Source organism: Lonchura striata, chromosome 3 (assembly GCF_046129695.1).
Source record: "Lonchura striata isolate bLonStr1 chromosome 3, bLonStr1.mat, whole genome shotgun sequence".
Taxonomy (NCBI): Eukaryota; Metazoa; Chordata; class Aves; order Passeriformes; family Estrildidae; genus Lonchura; species Lonchura striata.
In genome coordinates this window covers 50,606,624-50,625,209 of record NC_134605.1, presented here as the reverse complement: position 1 = coordinate 50,625,209, position 18,586 = coordinate 50,606,624, and the positions used below count along the sequence as shown (strand labels likewise).

At 36.8% G+C, this 18,586-nt stretch overlaps 1 protein-coding gene across 1 annotated transcript in view; it reads left to right on the top strand.

The window, feature by feature from the left end:
- MAP3K5 (mitogen-activated protein kinase kinase kinase 5) overlaps window positions 1-18,586 on the top strand; it is a 98,730-nt gene that overhangs the window by 59,886 nt on the left and 20,258 nt on the right. Inside the window, exons 11-17 of the mRNA XM_021553111.3 lie at window positions 1,133-1,240; window positions 6,310-6,359; window positions 10,367-10,462; window positions 11,861-11,942; window positions 13,329-13,462; window positions 17,369-17,496; window positions 18,438-18,574. Coding sequence (XP_021408786.1) covers window positions 1,133-1,240; window positions 6,310-6,359; window positions 10,367-10,462; window positions 11,861-11,942; window positions 13,329-13,462; window positions 17,369-17,496; window positions 18,438-18,574 — 735 coding nt within the window. The remainder of the gene's footprint in view (window positions 1-1,132; window positions 1,241-6,309; window positions 6,360-10,366; window positions 10,463-11,860; window positions 11,943-13,328; window positions 13,463-17,368; window positions 17,497-18,437; window positions 18,575-18,586) is intronic.

The following is an 18,586-nucleotide window of genomic DNA, read 5'->3' as shown; positions in this document are numbered from 1 at the left end:
AAAATTAAAATTAGCAACTTTATTTTCCCTCCCTTCTCTCAGATCACAATTAATTTATTCTAAAGGAAGCTTTTTTCCTATTTCCTTATTGTGAATTATTTTGTGCATTCTGAGAGCTTGAGCTTAAGAGGTCCGTTGTCCATGGGCAGTATGTTAGCTGGTAGTTATTCTCCTATCTAGTAGGATCAGTGTCATCACCTTGGCCTTTAGAGGACGAAATGACAGAGTGCATGGACAGTTTCTTAAAGGTTAAAGACCACAGTTTGTGAAATGGCTTGAATCAGATTTCACAAATTGTAGGTGTCTGGAGATGCCAAGCAACACGTTTTAATTCCCACTGCTTATCATTTACAGAGTTAAATTTGTAGGTACTTTTCAGAATTTAGCCCTGCACTGCTTCCAGTGTATCTGTGCTTATTGACTCTGAAGGAGGAGTCATGGCTTAGATAAACAGTAAGGCATGGCTGTCTTCAGGACTTTCTACTTTGGTGTTTATATACTTTTTAAATAGATGTAGACCAACTTGCCCTAGTCAATAATTGTTGCATCTCATCTCTTTTAAATGATGCTTCTAGTTTTTGTTCTCTTATTCCACAATTTCTATACTATTCAGCTGTCAGCCTCTTGCAGTGGTACTTGTTACTTTTAAGAAAATAATTTGATCTAGTGGCTACAGTTCATGGTGGTCTAAATCAAAAGCTGTTCATTGTAGCTCTAGGTCAATCTGTTTCTCTGCTTCACTCAAATATGCTTCTACCAAAAGATGATAAAGGTGTACAATGAACCTTCTCCACATAGGAGATAGACATTCTAGAGTGGCATTGTAGGAGACTGAATTTTGACAGAAGGATTTCGAAACCTGATATTTTTTTAAAAAATAATTTGCAAAATTGATACCAAATTACACATAACAGCCTTATGTAAAAAAATTAAAGTTGGCTTTTTTTTCTCTTTTAATCTTAGGATACTGACAGCCACATTAAACTATCAAAGAACCTAAAATTTTGCATTTCATTATTTCCCTGTTTTTCCTGCTATGGTATGACTAAAGAAATAATTTTAGCAGTTTTCAATACTTTTTTAAGTTTTACCAGTTCTGCACTAACTATTGAAAAATTATATTTTCTGCAAGGTTTTAATATTAGAACCAACAAAAATCTATCAGCCCTCATACCTCTCCATCAACAGTGAAGCCGAGGAGAAGACGGTATCCATCTGGCATGTGCTTCCTGATGACAAGGTATGTTTTTTGCAAATTAAAAGTATGCATGGTACATAAGGCATGTAGCATGTGGCCACTTGCATCTAATTATGATTCTGGAACATAGAAAAGTGGTTTAGTTGGGAAGATGCTGAGATATAATGCTGTTTGTTTCCCATAATTTTTCAAAATGTGTTTTCCTTCAGGTTGATTTAAGCCATTGTACAATATACAGCAAATCTGTTGCTTAAGATTTCATAAGTAATTTACAATTTGCTACCATCATACCAATAATGTATCATAAAATTACTTATACTTACAGAACTATCTTCTCCCTGCCCTGTGTTGGCTGTGATAAATACTCCTTTAATATGAAAGTAATAGAGACTGGTATGTTAAAATGAATCAATCAAGTGCCAAAGAAGTAGACAGATAAATGAATGCTCTAGAATCTGAAAACTATGAGAAGTCTGTATGTCAAGGTGTGAGATAGCCAGATGTATTTGGAAAGGAGCTTAGAAAACCTAGAGGTGAAAGCGGAGAGGAAAACCTAGAATGGTTATTACATTCTGGGATATTTAGGAAGCAAAATGTTGGTAAGAGGGACAACAGGGAGGATGTCATACAACCTTAGAGAAGGAAGTCAGAAAGGGAAAATGAAGGAGTATATGAAGAGTGAACAGAGACTGAGTCAGCTGGAGGCAATACACTGGGGATGTTGTGATTTGTAAGAACCAGCACTGTTCATTCCTCCATGGCAGAGCTTTGTTTGCCTGCAGGATAGGACAATGAAGACCTGTTTTTCAGGTGACCATAGAATCAATTAGTTTGGAAAAGGCCTTCAAGAACAACAGGTTCAATTATTAACCTAACACTGGCAAGTCCAATCTTTAGCTTTCCTGCTAGTAGTCTGTAAATGGAGAAATGTTTTTGAATGCAAAATACAGTGACACTCTACTGCTTAGAATTTTTGTTGTGAGTTCATGAGAAAATGTAAATGGCAGCTAAAATAGCATATTTAGAGAACAAACTGAAATGTTTGCCTAGACCAATAAATTTTCATTTATTTGTGGTTTATTCTGACTGATTTTTTTTTTTTTTTTAAGTAGGCTCAGCCTCTGAAAAATAATTAAAAAAAATAAATGTATGCAGTTTTTGGGCAAAATAAAAATTTACCATAGAGTAAATAAATAATTATTTGTCAGAACAACAGACTTAATCTTGCTATTCTAAAATACCTGTTTGGAAAGTATTTCTGTACTCAGAATTTATTCTATTTAGAGACTACTTGAACATGTGCTTTTTTTTTTTCCCTTTTATGAACTTTTTTGTGTATATATTTAGTTCACCTCCAAACAATACTTTTCAGTCTGTTATGTGGCTTAACTGTAGTGTAAAAAGGAACATAGGACTAGAAGGAATTTGCTGAACTCTTGAGTTCTGTTCTCCTCTGTTGCAGATACTCTCCCCATTTAATGTTTCCCATTAAGTAATCAAACTCTTTCTGAATATTAGTGTAGGTTTCACAGTTGTCCAATCATGCTGAAAAGTGGTTTGAGAATTCCACTGCAACTTTGGAAGTACAAAGAGTGGAATATTGCTGGTGAAGTGAAAAAACCTTAAGTCTTCTAGTTTTCAGTCCAAATTTGTTGACATTTCATACACATTTTTTCTTTTGCTAACAAAGTGTTTTTATTAAGTGGTTTCCTTTCTCTATCTGAGGTTTACCTGGCAATATTTTTTAGGAGAGTCCTAATCTCTCTTAGTGTGGGGATTTAATGTAGGTTTCTTTTTAGGCAAAACAAGTAGGCTTGATGTACTGGCCACACATGGCACCTCTTTGCCATGACTTCCTGTGTTCCAGTTTGAGTTAACCTTACTTGAGCATGTGCACTCATATTCCAAAATGTGTATTGCAGGGTGCATTAATTTGTCATTTAGCTACTGGGATATTTTGTTTGATGCATTCAACAATGGCATTTTTCATAGCTGTGTCATTTGACTGCCCAGTTATCCTCTGTCTGGGAGAAGGATTTGAATGTATTGGTCTATGCCTGTTTGGTGGTCAGAAGATAGGTGTTTCTCTATAGCATGTTAAATATTTCTTTCTGTTTTCCCTTTCTCCTTCCTGATGTGAGGCATGTGTCTGTATTTTCTGCAAAACAGTATTTTCCTATTTTTGTGGCATAGTCTTAATCATTGGCATTAGCCATTAAGTGAACTCATTGTACTTTTGCTGTGGCCAGAATCCTTACTGTAATGAGCTTATTGAGTAGCCAGGAGTCTGACTGATACTCTATACCCTGTGAGCTATCATACCCATTGAAAGAATGCAATGGGCAATTTGGTAGTTACACCTTCAGCTGTACAATTATATTCTGTTGCAATTTCTCAGAGTCCTTAGAATCCATCAGAAATCTCACAGGGACAAAAGGGGCTAGGGAGACACCACCTTCCTTTTCAGTTTAATATAACCAGTATAATATTTATCTTTGCTAAGACATTTTGTGAAGGAAAAGGATATATTCTCTGTCAATCTTCTTTGCAGAGCAAGACTCATAATTTTGTCCTTAGTGGCCTGAAAACAAGCATTTTTGGGGCTGATTAGAAAGCAAAGGTCACCTATGTCCACTACAAAGGCCGATTAGACAGCTGGGTTTGGAAACTTCATTTATCCAAGTTCAATCTACCAACCATAGGTCTGTCAGAGCTTTAGCAATTCCTGTTTCAGATTTCAGTTCATTTTGGCACATAAATTAGTGGTTCTACTTGTTTTCCAGAGTTTAGTCACTGCTCCAAGAATAAGATCTGTGAGTTACAAAGTGTCTGAACTTCCTTTCACGCACAAAGAAGCTGAATTTTCATTTCAAATCCAAACTGAAACTCAGAGGAGCCTGCAGCTGGCACTTGACAAATGACAATAAATAATGTAGCCTCTTTCTTTTCTATTGCTTTTTAGCAACATATTTTAACATTTATGTGTTTTATAATACTGAGTTTTAGATAAACAATTGCCAAAAAAAATCAGACAACATTTTATTTTGTAGAATGCACATTACCTTTGCCTTGCAGTTCCTTATTTTTGCAGCCCTTCCCGCATGGGGTTAGAGGAATGCAGCAGAACTGTTTGTAAGTTTGAAATAGAACAGCCTGTCTCTGTTTTGCTTTGGCTTCTGAATCCATTTTGAGTTTTGTTTTGGGTAGTTGATGATTTTTTTGCCTAACCAAAGAGCAGATGCTGAATTTGGATAGCACGCCTCATATATTTACTCCAATGTATTCAAACCTTGGCAAAATCATGAAGGGACATAACTTTTATGTTATTTCATTGCTCAAGAACTTTGTGTGGTAATTAAGATTTAAGAATTTAAGAGATTAATTGCACGTAGATGACAGGTAAAAAACCAATACTAATGTATCTTGTTATGTTTCTTGAGCATTTCTGACATTCAGGATGTATATTTTAACTTATTTAGATTTTAGATTATTCCTAATAGTAGGAATTGGACAAGCACCAAGGACTAAGATCTGAAGAGAGTTTATAAGCATGGAAAATTGGAAACTAGCAGATTTTGTATATGAATAGAGTTGTAAAAGGATATGCAGAAACCTCTTCATATTAGCATAGGGATTGAGTTGATCTTCCTTCATGTGGGAGAACCAGGCAACGTTTCACAAACGTGTCATAATTAGCATCAGTTAGTACTTCCACTTCAAGATGCAAATCCAGCTTTTCCTAATATTGGGCTACTCTTCTGTTCCTTTATCCCCTGAAAGAAACCCTTACCCCATTTAACATTGAAGAGATTTTGAAGTTACTGCTTTGTACTTTACACTTACAATAATTATGGAATTTGTGCATCAAGAAAGATGTTTGCTTGTATTTTTGGTCCATTGTGTTAGGCTTTTTATATTAGCATCACAACATTTAATGTGATTTGCACAGGAAGGAAAGAATTACAGAGGAGGAAAAAAATTGATGTAGGAATCATTATAGAAAGCTGTTATAGCTGGGAGTGTAATTTCCACTGTTGTTTTCTGCACATTGTGCAACTATTTCAGCAGTATATCTGTTCTGACTTCTGTATATTTCACTATTCATTTTATTAGCTACACATTTTCAAGTCTTCTTTTAGAATACATTTGATTTTGTTTCTGTTTGACAATATGCCCTTGCTCAGATCACTAAAATGCCTAATGAAATTCAGTTGCAGAAAGGAAAGGTTCTTCAAATATGTGGCTCATTATGATGGGATCCCAGTGTTGGCAGGGCTGTGTGGTGGTGTATTTCCACCTTTTCCTGAAAGGAGAATGTTTTCTTTAGAAGATACAAAAGGTTTCTGTTTGCTACAGTAAAGTTTTAATAGAACATAAACATAGAACAATATAACTGTCTGCAGAGAACTCAATTCTGCTGAATGTGACAGCTGTGAATTTAAAAGATCTGAAAATAAATGACGCCTGGCCCTTTGTGTTTTCATAGGGTGGCTTCTTTCTTCCAGCCATGTTTTCACTCCAGTAGCTCTTAGGGGTTTTGGTGCATTCTTATCGCTCTCTTCTGGATTCCTAGTGAAATAGTCTCCTTTCTGTTTCTTTGGACACTTTGCCCTCATATTTGAGCAATTCTTTCTACTTTTCAAGAATTTCTTACTTTGATCTCTTGCATTAGACTTCCTACTCATAGCTCTCTCCACCTGGCTTCCCCTCACATGAGGGGATTGAGTGTGCAGAGCAAGCTCTCATCATTCTCAGAGGTGGAATATTTTCCCCCCTCCTTTCCTGAGTATCACATGTGATGTCAAGTTCAGTACACGAACAAGGGTATACTGGCACCTCTTCTGATCTGTTCTTTTGAATGTTTTTTAAACAGTAGTAAATTGTGTTTGCAGTATAAACAGTGAAGAAATAACCCAAATTCCTTCTATGTCGAACTTTTGTAAAAAAAAGTGCCTTGAAAAATGGTTGTTAACAGTAAATAAATAGACTGTTCTCATTTGAGTGTTTCCCCTTTCATCTCATGAATTTCATTCTAGAAGATATGCCTACTGGCCCTTCATGTAAAGGATGAATATTTTGTTTGTTTATTGATTTTTTACTGTGTGTTACAGAAAGGTATCCATGAGTGGAATTTCTGTGCTGCTTCTATTAGGGGGGTAAGGTAAGTTGTTTGCCTTTTTTGTTTTGAAATAGAAGGAGTAAATGAATGAATTTTGTATTATACTGCTGCTGTGGACCTTGGAGTGACAGTGATATTTTACCACTGCTGTAACCTCTTGCAATCTGTTCTTCACCTTAGTCTCTTTTTTTTCCCCTGAGATTTATCTATATTTGTCATCCTGCAACTTTCCTCTCAGTGTAATTAAATAAAAAAGACCCAGAAAACTTATATTTTTAAAATAGTCATTGCTCTGTTCTAATAATAACTGTTCCATACACAGAGTTGTTGCTATGTCTGCAGGACGTTTTTGCACAGATGGATGATTCTTTTTCCTTCCAAAAACTAACTTAAAAACACCAAACTATCAATAGGCATGAAAATTCAATCCTGTGGGATTCAACTTATTTTAGGCAAAAATTGCAACAATATGATTAGTTCAGTCTGCTTTGGGTTTTGGCTAGAGTATGTTTTTGTGTGCTTCTAAAAAAAAAAAGAGTGAAAGAAAGAATTTATTTATTTATTTACTGTCATTTTGGTTTTCCCTTCCCCTTATTAAACCATGCTGTGGTCAGTACAGTTTCTAGTGCAACCTCCTTCTTTGGTTATATAAACTGTGAATTATCATTTACTTTTTAAATTGATTTTCCAATCTGTTCATCTGAGCAGATGTCCAAAACAACTCAGATGACTTTACTGTGAGCCAAGAGTCACTGTGAATTCTTAGAGAACGCTCTGGCTTCCTCTGTGAGGAGCTCCAGGGAGAAATATTTATCTTATGCAAGCATGAAGCTGAATGAGTTCTTTTAAATATATGCAAGTTTCTGATCACTTAATTTTTCAGTGTTTTACAGGGGTTTTTTTCCCAATTTTATGAAGGCAAGTATTGTTTGGAGTGGGTGAGCCTGCAGAACTAGGCTTGCTTCTAATCTATTTTTGTATCAAGGCTATTTTTGGCTACTTTGAGGCTCCTAGACTTAAAGTGGTCTAGGAATGGGCAGTTCCCAGCTTTATAAGGATTCTCAGCCCTTCTAGACTAGTAAGAGTCAGCTTTAGAAATGCAGCCTTAATGTACAAAGTAGTTCTTTGTACATGATCTTGGAGGCTTTTATGACAAAGACCTCCATAAATATTTATGGTACTCCATAAGGAGACAGCGGGTCTGAAGAGACACCTGGCTTTGAAATGGCTCATGGTTTTTGGTAAATACTTCACAGTATTGACAGAGGGTCACTTCTTCTGCATGCTGTGTAACAGCCAGCGTAATCAGCATTTTGTTTCATTAAGTAATAGGGTTCAGCTCTTGAGAACTGCAAAACAACTTGGAAAGTATGTAGAACTCTCTGAGCAGAACAGTGCTAAATCACACTCTGTATGCAGGAAGTCTTAGCATTTGGCTTTAGTGTAAGAAACTCATTGATTAGTGGTTTGTGTGCCAATGTAAATACCTTTTTTGCCATATGCCCTCTTGACCTCTTAAATACAAGTGTTTCTTATTGAATCAGCCCAGAAAGTGCTGTTATTCTTTAAAGGATTTATCAGAGCTTTTGGAACATAGCTCTTTCCTCAGGGTATTTTGCATCTTAGGTTATCAGCAAAGCTCCTACTGTTCTGCAGAGCTGACAGCATATGAGCAAGAAGATGGGAAATTTATTTTTCCAATGGAAAATAAAGAGGCTGACTGAAGTTTGCTAGACTAAAAGTTGGCTTTTACTCACTGTTCAGGATAAGTCCTGGATTATGAAATAACCACTACTTGTGTTGTTTCTCTGGGAGAGTGCCTTAGAGGTCTGCATCCAGTTTCTTTCATAGCTCAAGAACTTAGACAAGTTTGAGACAGGGATATTTGTTTTCCATTGCAAGTTCTTGGAGCTTTGAATCTCATCATACTACTTAATTACAATGATGAGAGGTGCCTGTACTGCTAGTCTTCTAGAAAACACACTGAAGTTCCACACAGCTCCTTTTCTGTGATTCCTGCCAGTGTTCACCTGTTGAATCTGCTGCTTCATCTGGGAGTGCTAGTAATCAGTAGTTACAGCATTTCCAATATTTCTTATCAACTAAGGGGAATACTGGGTGTGCATGTGCTGGGCACAAGGCCTGTACTTCCCTGTTTGTTGTTGGAGTCTGGCAAATTCAGCCCCAGTTCTGCTGTCACAGATGTCAGTGGGAGCTACGTCTGCTTGGGCATGTCAGAGTGAGGCATTTCCTGAGCAAATTATCCTGTGTTTTTTTATAACTTGGGTGATTTTTAATCTTCCTTTTTCTAGTTTAGGTTTTTGGTTTTGTTTTGTTTTTTTTTTTTTTTTTCCCAGGGAGGAAAGCAACATATAAGCAATGTAAACCCTCTCTTAAAGGTCTTAAATATTTATGAATTTCCCTGGCCTATGTGTACACTCCACATTCTTACCCTTTTATTCACTGCTGTGTTTGTCAGTGGTTTCTGAGCATGTTGGGTTTCAGCGAACAATTTAACAATTTAGTCAGTAAAATGTTTCAATGAACTTAGAACCTGAATGAGTAATTCTGTTAATATCAGTTACTCCAATTCTAGACAGTTTACTTATGCTTGAAAAGCTTGAATTAAAACTTAGTGTATAAGCTCAGAATGGTGGCTGTCTTCCTAAATGGGTACACTAGTTAGCATTTATGAATTTTCCTAATGTAAAAATAAACGAGTCACTACACCCAGAGACAAATATTCTTATAATGAAGCTCACTCTTTTCATAAATAGCTTTATAAAAGGCAGACCCTCCAGCTTGTCTAAAGAGTCATTTGTTCATCAAAATTTACAGGGTTTTACAGGGTTTAAATTTACCATAAAGGATCAGACAATCTTAAACACCTATTAAAGGCTCAAAAATCCAAATATTTCCTGATACTTAAAAAAAAATTAACATTAATAAAATCACCAATCCTTTGGCACAACATAATACATAATTCTACTTTATAGTGGTACAAATTAAGTAGTAACATGATGGCTGTCTTGACCCATCTAAAATAGATTGATTTCACTAGGACTGTGGATTTTTTCCAGTATATTAATAAGCTTAATAAGGAGACTTAATTTGTCTTGGTTTCTCAAGTACTGCATTATCCCCTAGAACCATTTCCCTCCACCCTTTTCCAATATAGTGAGAATCATTTATACTGCATCAACTTGACAGCTGGCACTCAATGTGTAACAAAGTTACAGAAGGAGCTATTTCAAATTACATTTAATATTTTCTATAAGGAGCAGAATAATGATATGCATATAAAACAGGTCTGGTGAATGAATATCTTTGCACAAACTGCTGCCTGCTTGGGGTGGAAAACTGGCAACTGTACAAGAGTTTGCACCTCTTCTGTTTTTGCACTGAGTCTGTCCTGAGAGACATTCATGCATCCATACAAAAATGGCATACATGCCTCCTCTTTATCTTTGCTCTGCAGTAATAGCAGATGAACCAAAACTGAAGGAAGACGTGAGCAGGCAAGGGTAATAAAGTAATTCACGTCATATGTAGATTCTGAGTTAATTTAAAAATAATTTTCCAACTTACTATCAAGGTAGCAATTACAAGGAACTGAGTAGAAAATTCTGTGTTCAGACTGAGCTGTGGCTGATGACTAAAGCACAAAGAACTCAATCTTTCAAAGTCTAACTTTGTAATATGATCGTGAAAGGATGTTTCATTCTGGTTGCAGAAGTGAAAATTAAGGGCCTTACCTAAATGTATTTAAGACAAAAATGTCACAGGTCAATGGAAATATTCCTATGAATTTCTTTGCTCCTAGTCTTTTTTGGGCAATGTGTAGACTAGTGGGGCAAGCCGAATGATAGCAAACATCAGAATATGAACTTTGGAGGATACAAGAGAGTGATTTTACAATAAGGAAAAGCTATGGAGTCTCAGATTTAATCTGGTGCTTTCCCATGGTAAATGGGTTGTTCTGTATGGTTTGACAAAGCTGGTAGAAGTCTAAATGCATCTCCCAATAACTTTCTTGGCCGTTCTTTCAGCATTTCAAAGTTTGAAGAACGATGTTGTTTCTTGTACGTGCTGCACAACTCGGATGACTTTCAAATCTATTTCTGCACAGAACTTCATTGTAGAAGGTGGGTCACTGGTGTTATTTCAAAAAGCAATGGCCTGTGATGGGATAGGTGGTGTCTGCATGTGCAACAGGGACTGACTGTTTCAGAACTGTGGTGGAAATTGATCTGAGCATCCTCTCATCAGTGTCTTTTGCGTGAAAGCTTAATACATAGCACCCTGTGTACCTTAATACACTGGAAATCTGATGTATGAAGGGTCAAAGAACAAGCTCAGGGAAATATTAAAAACAAATACAATTATAAATGTAATTATTTTTACACACACCTTTCTGAGATTAGTTTTGTAATATTTGTCATATTACGGCTCACTAAAAGTGCATGCCCTTAGTTCAACAATGCATCCTAAACTTTAGAAGGACTTTTTGAAGTGGGAATATTTGGAGTAACAACAAAGTTTAGTCAAGATTTCTCTGTAACTGTAAATACATTTTTATTTACAATTAAAAACAAGCACACTTGATTTCCCTTACATTAGCATATGTTTGCATAAGAAAGATTGTACCTGTGTCCCCTCAGGAAATTTAGCAAAGGTTTGTTGCACAAAATTCTTTAAGCTGTGTTTCTGCTCCATAAGCTTAAGGCTGTGGTGTTGAATTGATCCTGAAAGCATTCCCAAAGGAACTTTCACATCTTTTTGTGCTAAAATGGCTGAAAATTTGCCTGAAAGCGCCGCAGAACTCTTTGAGTATTTATGACTGGAGCCATCTCACAGCCCAATCTCCAGCTTGTTCTTTCATCCATTTCAGTTTATATATGTTCTTTTACCATGTTCATTCCCTTTTGCATCTGAACTCTTCTTAAGAGATGAGTAAGCAATACCTTAGCATGACATGGTTTTTGTACTTGTCTTCTTGCAAAAAGGTAGAAGTAATTTATAATAGTATTTTTTAAATGAAAGCTTATGAAATAGACATCCTTTCCATTCAAGGAAAAACTTGAAGCTAGAATTCCTACACTAGAAAAGCTCTTCCCAAGTGTAGCGTAACTTCCTGGCACTTCTCATGATGCTTCAGTGCTTTCAGTGAACATAAAGAAATGGTGGTATAGGATGATAATTTCAACTGAACTGTAGATTTTGAAACACTAACTCCATTAATAATTTCAGTTATCATGAATTTTTTTGCACATGTAAAAGGAGTAGAAAACCTTCAGATTTTGATGTAGGCCATGTAAACAAAACTTTTCTTCTGATCAAGGAAACTTGTACACTGAATTTATACTTACTGTATAAATTACACTTATATACACATTGTTATTACATAATATGTAGTCATATAAAATAATAATTACTGCATTTATGTCCTTTCTTGGTCCCTTCATTACTTTGTTCCTCTACTGTCTCTAGTTACTGTCTCAAGTGTGTGTTTGCTTTTTTCCCTCTCCTTTTTTTTGGTAAAGATTTTTTGACATGGTGAACAGTATCACTGAAGAAATGGGGAAGACTACAGAGGAAGGGGAATGTGATGGAGACTCTCTAGAGGTATTTATACTTTTTTTTTTCTCCCAACATACAAAATTATGGGCTTCTAGTCTAGCACTTCACTGAAGTAAATTATTCATTCCTTTTCCAGGATTAGTCAAGTTAATTAGTGAAGTTACTGTTTACACTGTGTTGTCACCTGGAGTTTTATCTGAACACACACATAGTTGGCTAGGGAGTACTGGCCTATTGGGTGCCATGCAGCTCTTAAGGAGAGCTCTTAAGCTCTTAAAGGCCTTCTTTGAGGTGGAAGGGAGCAGAATAGAATACATAAGCTCCTGTTCTATCACATGAAAATCTGGTGTCTTGAAGCTCTAGAGACATCCATAACTAACTGAGAGAGTCACTGCTGTGTAATGAATACAGACAGCCCTCTGTCCCAGTTATGATGTTGGCATTTTGTAACACATTTATAATACATTTTATAGCATTCTCTCTCTGAAACTGCAGATTGAACAAAGGGAAACCACTGCGGTGACTTGTGGCAGAGAAAAAGAGCCTCTCTTGAGAACCTCAGGGTGCCTGTTTGTTTATTTTAGCAAAAACAAAAGCAGTGGGTGATTTGATTACAGTGGATAAGTATTTTTGCAGGAAAAATAGCGATGTGCTAATGGTCTCTTTAATCTGTTGAAAAACAAATGTAATTTAATAATGACAACAAAAAAATTGAATTAAGAGGCAAGACTACCATAAGAATAATTCATTGTTGAAACAATCTACTAAAAGAAGTAGCAGACTCTTTCTTTTATAAAAAAGATAGCTGTCTTTATATGGAAGAAAATAAAAAATACTTTCACTAGGCCTAAGCTACTGGGTTTAGCACAGGAGTGAGCTTGTGAAATTTTGCCTACGTTACACAAGGAGGACACATCGGTAATCTCTCTAACAAATGTTTTTGGGCTGGTTTAGACTCCTTGCGAGTCAAACTCAGCCGAAACCACGCTTAATGCACTGCAGCGCTGACTAACCTCCATCGGCACAGTCTGCCGGCAGACCTGGCAGTGCCGGAGCTGAGGCTGTGCTGGTTTTGGAAGCCGTGGGGAGGTCAGGAGAGCCGCTGGGAGGAATGCGGCGTGTCCTGCCTTGCTCCCTGCTCCCGGCCAGGAGCCGGGCTGTGCGCCCGGCGCGGAGTGAGTGCCCTCTGTTGTCGGCTCCGGATGCGCAGCCCAGCTCAACGCCCTTCCCTGGAAAGGCTGCCTCAGGAGCAGGGAAACATCGGTGTGTCTGCACAGTGCCCCGGTCGTCATCTTACAGCGGGTTCTTTTCATCCTCTGTGTTCTGCAGAAAGCTACTAGCATCTTAGATGCCTTAGTTCTGATCAGGGGGTCAGACAGGATAAATGTTACCCTTCTGTTCCATTTCACATCCTTGTTGTTTACTCTGCAGTATGATTATGAGTATGATGAGAATGGTGAGCGAGTCATTCTGGGAAAAGGAACGTACGGTGTTGTGTATGCGGGACGAGATCTGAGCAATCAAGTCAGAATTGCTATTAAAGAAATCCCAGAGAGAGACAGCAGGTATAGTAACTCTGGCTAATTCCAAATTTTGGACATTACACGATTTCATCGTTAATGTGTTCAATCAATTTGCTGATCAAGGAGTGCCTCCTCTCCAAAGCTGCCAACAAATTTCCTGTCTGTGGTATTTAGTGGTGTTCCCTGTCTTTGTAATTAGATGTTTCCAAGTTATGGAGTAGATTGTGATCACAATTAAGAATTCAGATGTTTGCTGAGTTTGGTACTAGTGTTTTTTCTTTTAAACAAAACAAAACCAAACAAAAAAACCTGCTGAAGTGCAGAATATGACTTCATACATCTGGTAATGAGCCCTATCAACTTAGACATACTCAGGCATGTCCTTATATAAGACCTATTGAAATTCATTTTTTGTGCAGTCCTTTAAAATTCTGGGCCTGAACTGTTGATAAAGACTTTTTTCTATCTTGTTTTTGCACTATTTCTTTTGAAGCCTCATAACATTACAATAAATAATGTGGAATAATATCTTTGTTAATTTTTTTTAATGCTGTGTGTCTCCGTGTATGTGTAACCCTCTCTCCTGTATAAAGGTTTCCATGTAAGGACCAGGCACTTAATGTCCTTAGTGTTTGTGTATGTGAAGACTTCCAGTCTTCATAGTCTTATGCTATTTTGTATACAGAGATTTTCACAAATATTGTGATAAAAGTGATATGAAATCTAAAGAGTTTTCAAGTGAAACTGGCTGTATTAAACTGTCAGGCTTAGCTCAGTTTCTTTTTCATGGGTCTGTTTTGTGGGTTTTCCTTTTGTTATTCTGTTATTACTTGTTTTTTTCCTTTGATGTTTAAAAATTAACACCTCTTAATCTTTTGGAACACATTTATAGATTGGCAGGTCAAATGGGTATGTGGTCTAATATTTTTTCCAATCTCATAATTTTTTAAAGATACTACAACTTAGATTATGGAGAGAGAAATCCTTGCATCCTCTGTATTGTTATTCCAAACTGAACTTCAATATATGTTATGATTTCCCAGAAGTATGGCCTTATTACATAAAACAATCTGTTGACTCAAAATAGTTGCAAGTTTTGTGTATGTTAGAAGAAATTTGCTTGTAACAACTGGGATTAATAGAAAGATAGCCTGAATACAGCAGTAACTACTTCAAAGGAAAAAAATCCAGATTTTTCTTCTCCAATACACATTTTAAAAGAATTCTCAACAGAAAAGATTTCAGGTTCAGTGTGCAAAGTGTACCACAAAAACAGATTATTAGGAAGCTGTTAATCTTTCATCTAAATGTTTAGAGTCCTACAGAAAGAATTTCAAGTATTATTCTTTTAATAGTAAAGTAAGAAAAAATTATTAATTTATTTCTGGTTAATTGTAACCTGGTCTTTTCAGACTTTGAAGGAAGTCTATAGAAAGAAAACAATCTCTGAAGTTAATTTGTATTATTTTATAAGTAAGAATTACCACCTTTTGAATATGTCAAAAATATTTAACTTCTGAGTCAGACAGGGCTGTAAATTAAAGTATTTCTATGCAAAAAGCAGTGAGTATTCAATTTTGCTATATGTTGAATAAAAGCTATTGAATAATTTACTTATCAGGAAATGTTAGACTACAGAGACACAATCTCTATTTCAACAATGAGGAAATCAGGAAAAAAAGCCAGGACGACTGCTGGAAGGAACAAGCATCTCTTTGAAAACTCAAACACAAAAAGGAAGCCTACAAAAGTTGGAAGCAAGGAAACATAGCCTAGGAGGAATACAGAGAAATTGGATATTGTCTGAGCAGCCAGGGAGCAGGTTAGGAAAGCTAGAGGACCAAACAGAATTAAATGTGGCCAGGGATGTCAATGGCATAATGAAAACCTCTGTAAGTACATGGTGATAAAAGGAAGGCTAGGGAAAATGTGGACCTTCTCCAGGAAGAAACAGGAGGCCTGGTTACCCAGGACATTAGAAGGCTGAGTCTTCAACAATTGCTTCAGCCACACTACCCAAGTCACAGGAGGCAAAGGCAGGGATTAGGAGAATCAAAAACCACCCTCTGTAGAAGATCAGGTTTGAGGCCATCTGAGGAACCTGAACATGCACAAGTCCATGGGGCCTGAAGAGTTGCATCCATAGGTTCCCACGGACTGGAAAAGGGAAATAAACCCCCATTTTTAAAAAGCTAATAAGGAAGACCCATTGAATTTAATAATGGTTTCATCTCTAGGCTGACTGTGATCATGGAATGGGTCTTTTTTAAAACTGCTAAGGTATATGGAAAAATAATGAGGTGATTGGTGACAATGGACATGGCAACACTAAGGGCAAATCAGGCCTAACAAATTTGTGGCTTTCTGTGACAGGGTTACAGCAGTAGCAGATAAGAGAAGAGTGACTGACAAGGGCAGCTTGGATAAAGCCTTGAGCAACTTGGTCTAGTGGGAGATATCCTTGGCCATGTCAGGAGGGTTGGAGCTTTAAAGTCTCTCCCTAACTCCAGCCATTCTATGATGATGATTAAGAATTTTTGTTCATATAATTTAAAGTCTTCTAGTGATTAAGTTCTAAAACAAAAAGTGCTTAATCCTAGGGAAAAAAATTCTTATGGCTTTACTTTATTTGCAAAATTATTTTGTTGCTCAAGTCTCAACTGTGCTGTGTAAAAGTGTGGGAAGACGAATTATAGTGGTCTTGCTGCTGCTGCTCAGAATTAGTATCTCATTAGCAGAACTCAGGAATACAGTCTTTGATTTTGCATTTCTGTATGACTAACAATGTCAGAATCTTTATAATCATTTGGAGAGATAAGACATAACTCAAATTAGTTTTTAGTAAACAGACTCAGAGTTGCATAATCATACTTTTCATTAACTAAATAATTATTTTCTGCAACAGTTGTTCTCCAGTGGGATTTTCAAATGACCACTTTTTTTTTTTCCCTACACTTTTTAAAGAGTTCAGCTTCCACTAGTAGCTTTATGCTCTTTGTGAGAGCAGTGATAGCTACCTGTGCTAAAAGGAAGTGGAGTCACAGGTACTTTTCCCGTAAAAACCTCAATTGCAAATGCTGCAACTACTTTTAACATTTGGACTGAAAGAAGGAGGTCAGTATCCTTCATCTATTTCAGCTACCCTGAAAGGGTTGCCACAGATGCTAGTGCTTTAGAGAATATAGCCACTAGACTATCAGCATATTGTCTACATTTTGCCAGAAATACACAGAAAATACACAAAATCTGGCAGCTGACTCACCTCCAAGGGAAGTGTTAGGGCAGACTTAAGTTAGGAAGAGTGTCAGAGTGGATCTTATACATCGGCTCAGCACATCAGCTGCTGAGTTCTAGTGGTGTTCAACACTGGAGACACATCCTGACTCCAGAAACTTTCTTGCCAAAAAGGTTTTTGAAAAGCATATCTCTAAAAAATACTTTGCCTTTGACTAAATTGAATTTGGTGAAATTGTTTTCATCTGTTGTTCTAAATATCTCTCCATTAATGATTTGTTTTCTTACTCTGATACCCCACCTAGCCTTCAGCAAAGGCTTCTACTTTAAAATTTAAATGGTGATTCATTTTTGTTATTGAAGTGTTTTTATTTATATACTAGCTTTATAGTTTACTAGTTCACTTTGGTACCAATATGAATGCAACCACTTTCACAACTGTTTATTCTCTTGCAGTTAGAGTGGAGTTTATTTTTCAGAAATTTTTTTTGCCATACTCTATGTATGTTTGTAACACTATGTGTGTATGAATACATAATATTATATATATTTTGTATACATTATTTGTATTTGCATATGATCTCATAATATTTTAGTATGTGCTGGTCACAACCAGTGTTGTTACATTAATTTAACAAATAATCATTTTCAATGTCAGCTGTTTCAAGTCTTTCTTCACTGAGATGAAGAATAAACTGCTTCTTTGCTTTCCAGGTACTCCCAGCCTCTGCATGAAGAAATAGCTTTGCATAAGCATCTCAAACATAAGAACATTGTCCAGTATTTAGGTTCTCTTAGTGAGAATGGCTTCATCAAAATATTCATGGAACAAGTGCCAGGCGGTAAGTTTTGGGGGAAGACTGGTTTGATGGTTGATAGGTTTTTTTGGTTTCTTAGCATTTTAAAGTTTAAAAACCTATAATAGGGCTATGAGATATTTCATGCAGGTGTAATATTCTACAATGTCTCTTTCTGAAATCAATATGGAAAACTGTCTTCAAACTGCTTGAGTAGTTAGATATGGTGTGCTACTGATAAATCTCAGATCATTGTTATAGCAAGTGAGCTCCTTTTACCTACAGATCAGTGATGGACTGACCTTGGCTGGATCCCAGGTGCCCACCAAAGCTACTCTGTCACTCTGCTCCTCAGCTGGATAGGGGAGAGAAAATGCAACACAAGGCTCATGGGTTGCAATAAGGACAGGGATAGATCACTCATCAGTTGCCCTCACAGGAAAAATGGACTTGACTTGGGGAGAATAATTTAATTCATTGTCAACCAAATCAGAGCAGGGTAATGAGAAATAAAGCCAAATCTTAGGAACACATTCCCCTGACCCCTCCCTTCTTTCTGGGCTTAGATTCACTTAGGATTTTCTCTCCCTTCTCCTACCTGTGATGCAGGGGGATGGTGAAAGTGGTCAGGTCATCAAAATTGTACTCTTTCCTCCTCAAGGGGCGGACTCCTCACTTCCTTAACCTGCTCCAGCACAGATGGGGTCCCTTCCAAGTGAGATAGTTCTCCATGAGCTTCTCCAATGGGAGTCCTTCCCATGGGCTTCAGTTCTTTGCAAACTGCCCAGGAGACACTGAGACTCTCTCTTTAATTGCACAGGCCAGTGGTGATGCAAAAAAGCATTTGACTGGAGAGGACTTCGGTTAAAGATTAGATACCTACACTTGGATTGGGATTGATGCTTGTTGTTACTTTTTTTCCTTTGGGGGAGAAAGCAGAATTTAATTGGATTTATATTCTCACTTTTTGCTCTCCAAAATTACAGGCAGTCTTTCTGCTCTTCTACGATCAAAATGGGGACCATTAAAAAATAATGAGCAGACAATTGGCTTTTACACCAAGCAGATTCTTGAAGGATTAAAATACCTCCATGATAATCAAATAGTGCATCGAGACATAAAGGTAAAGATTTGC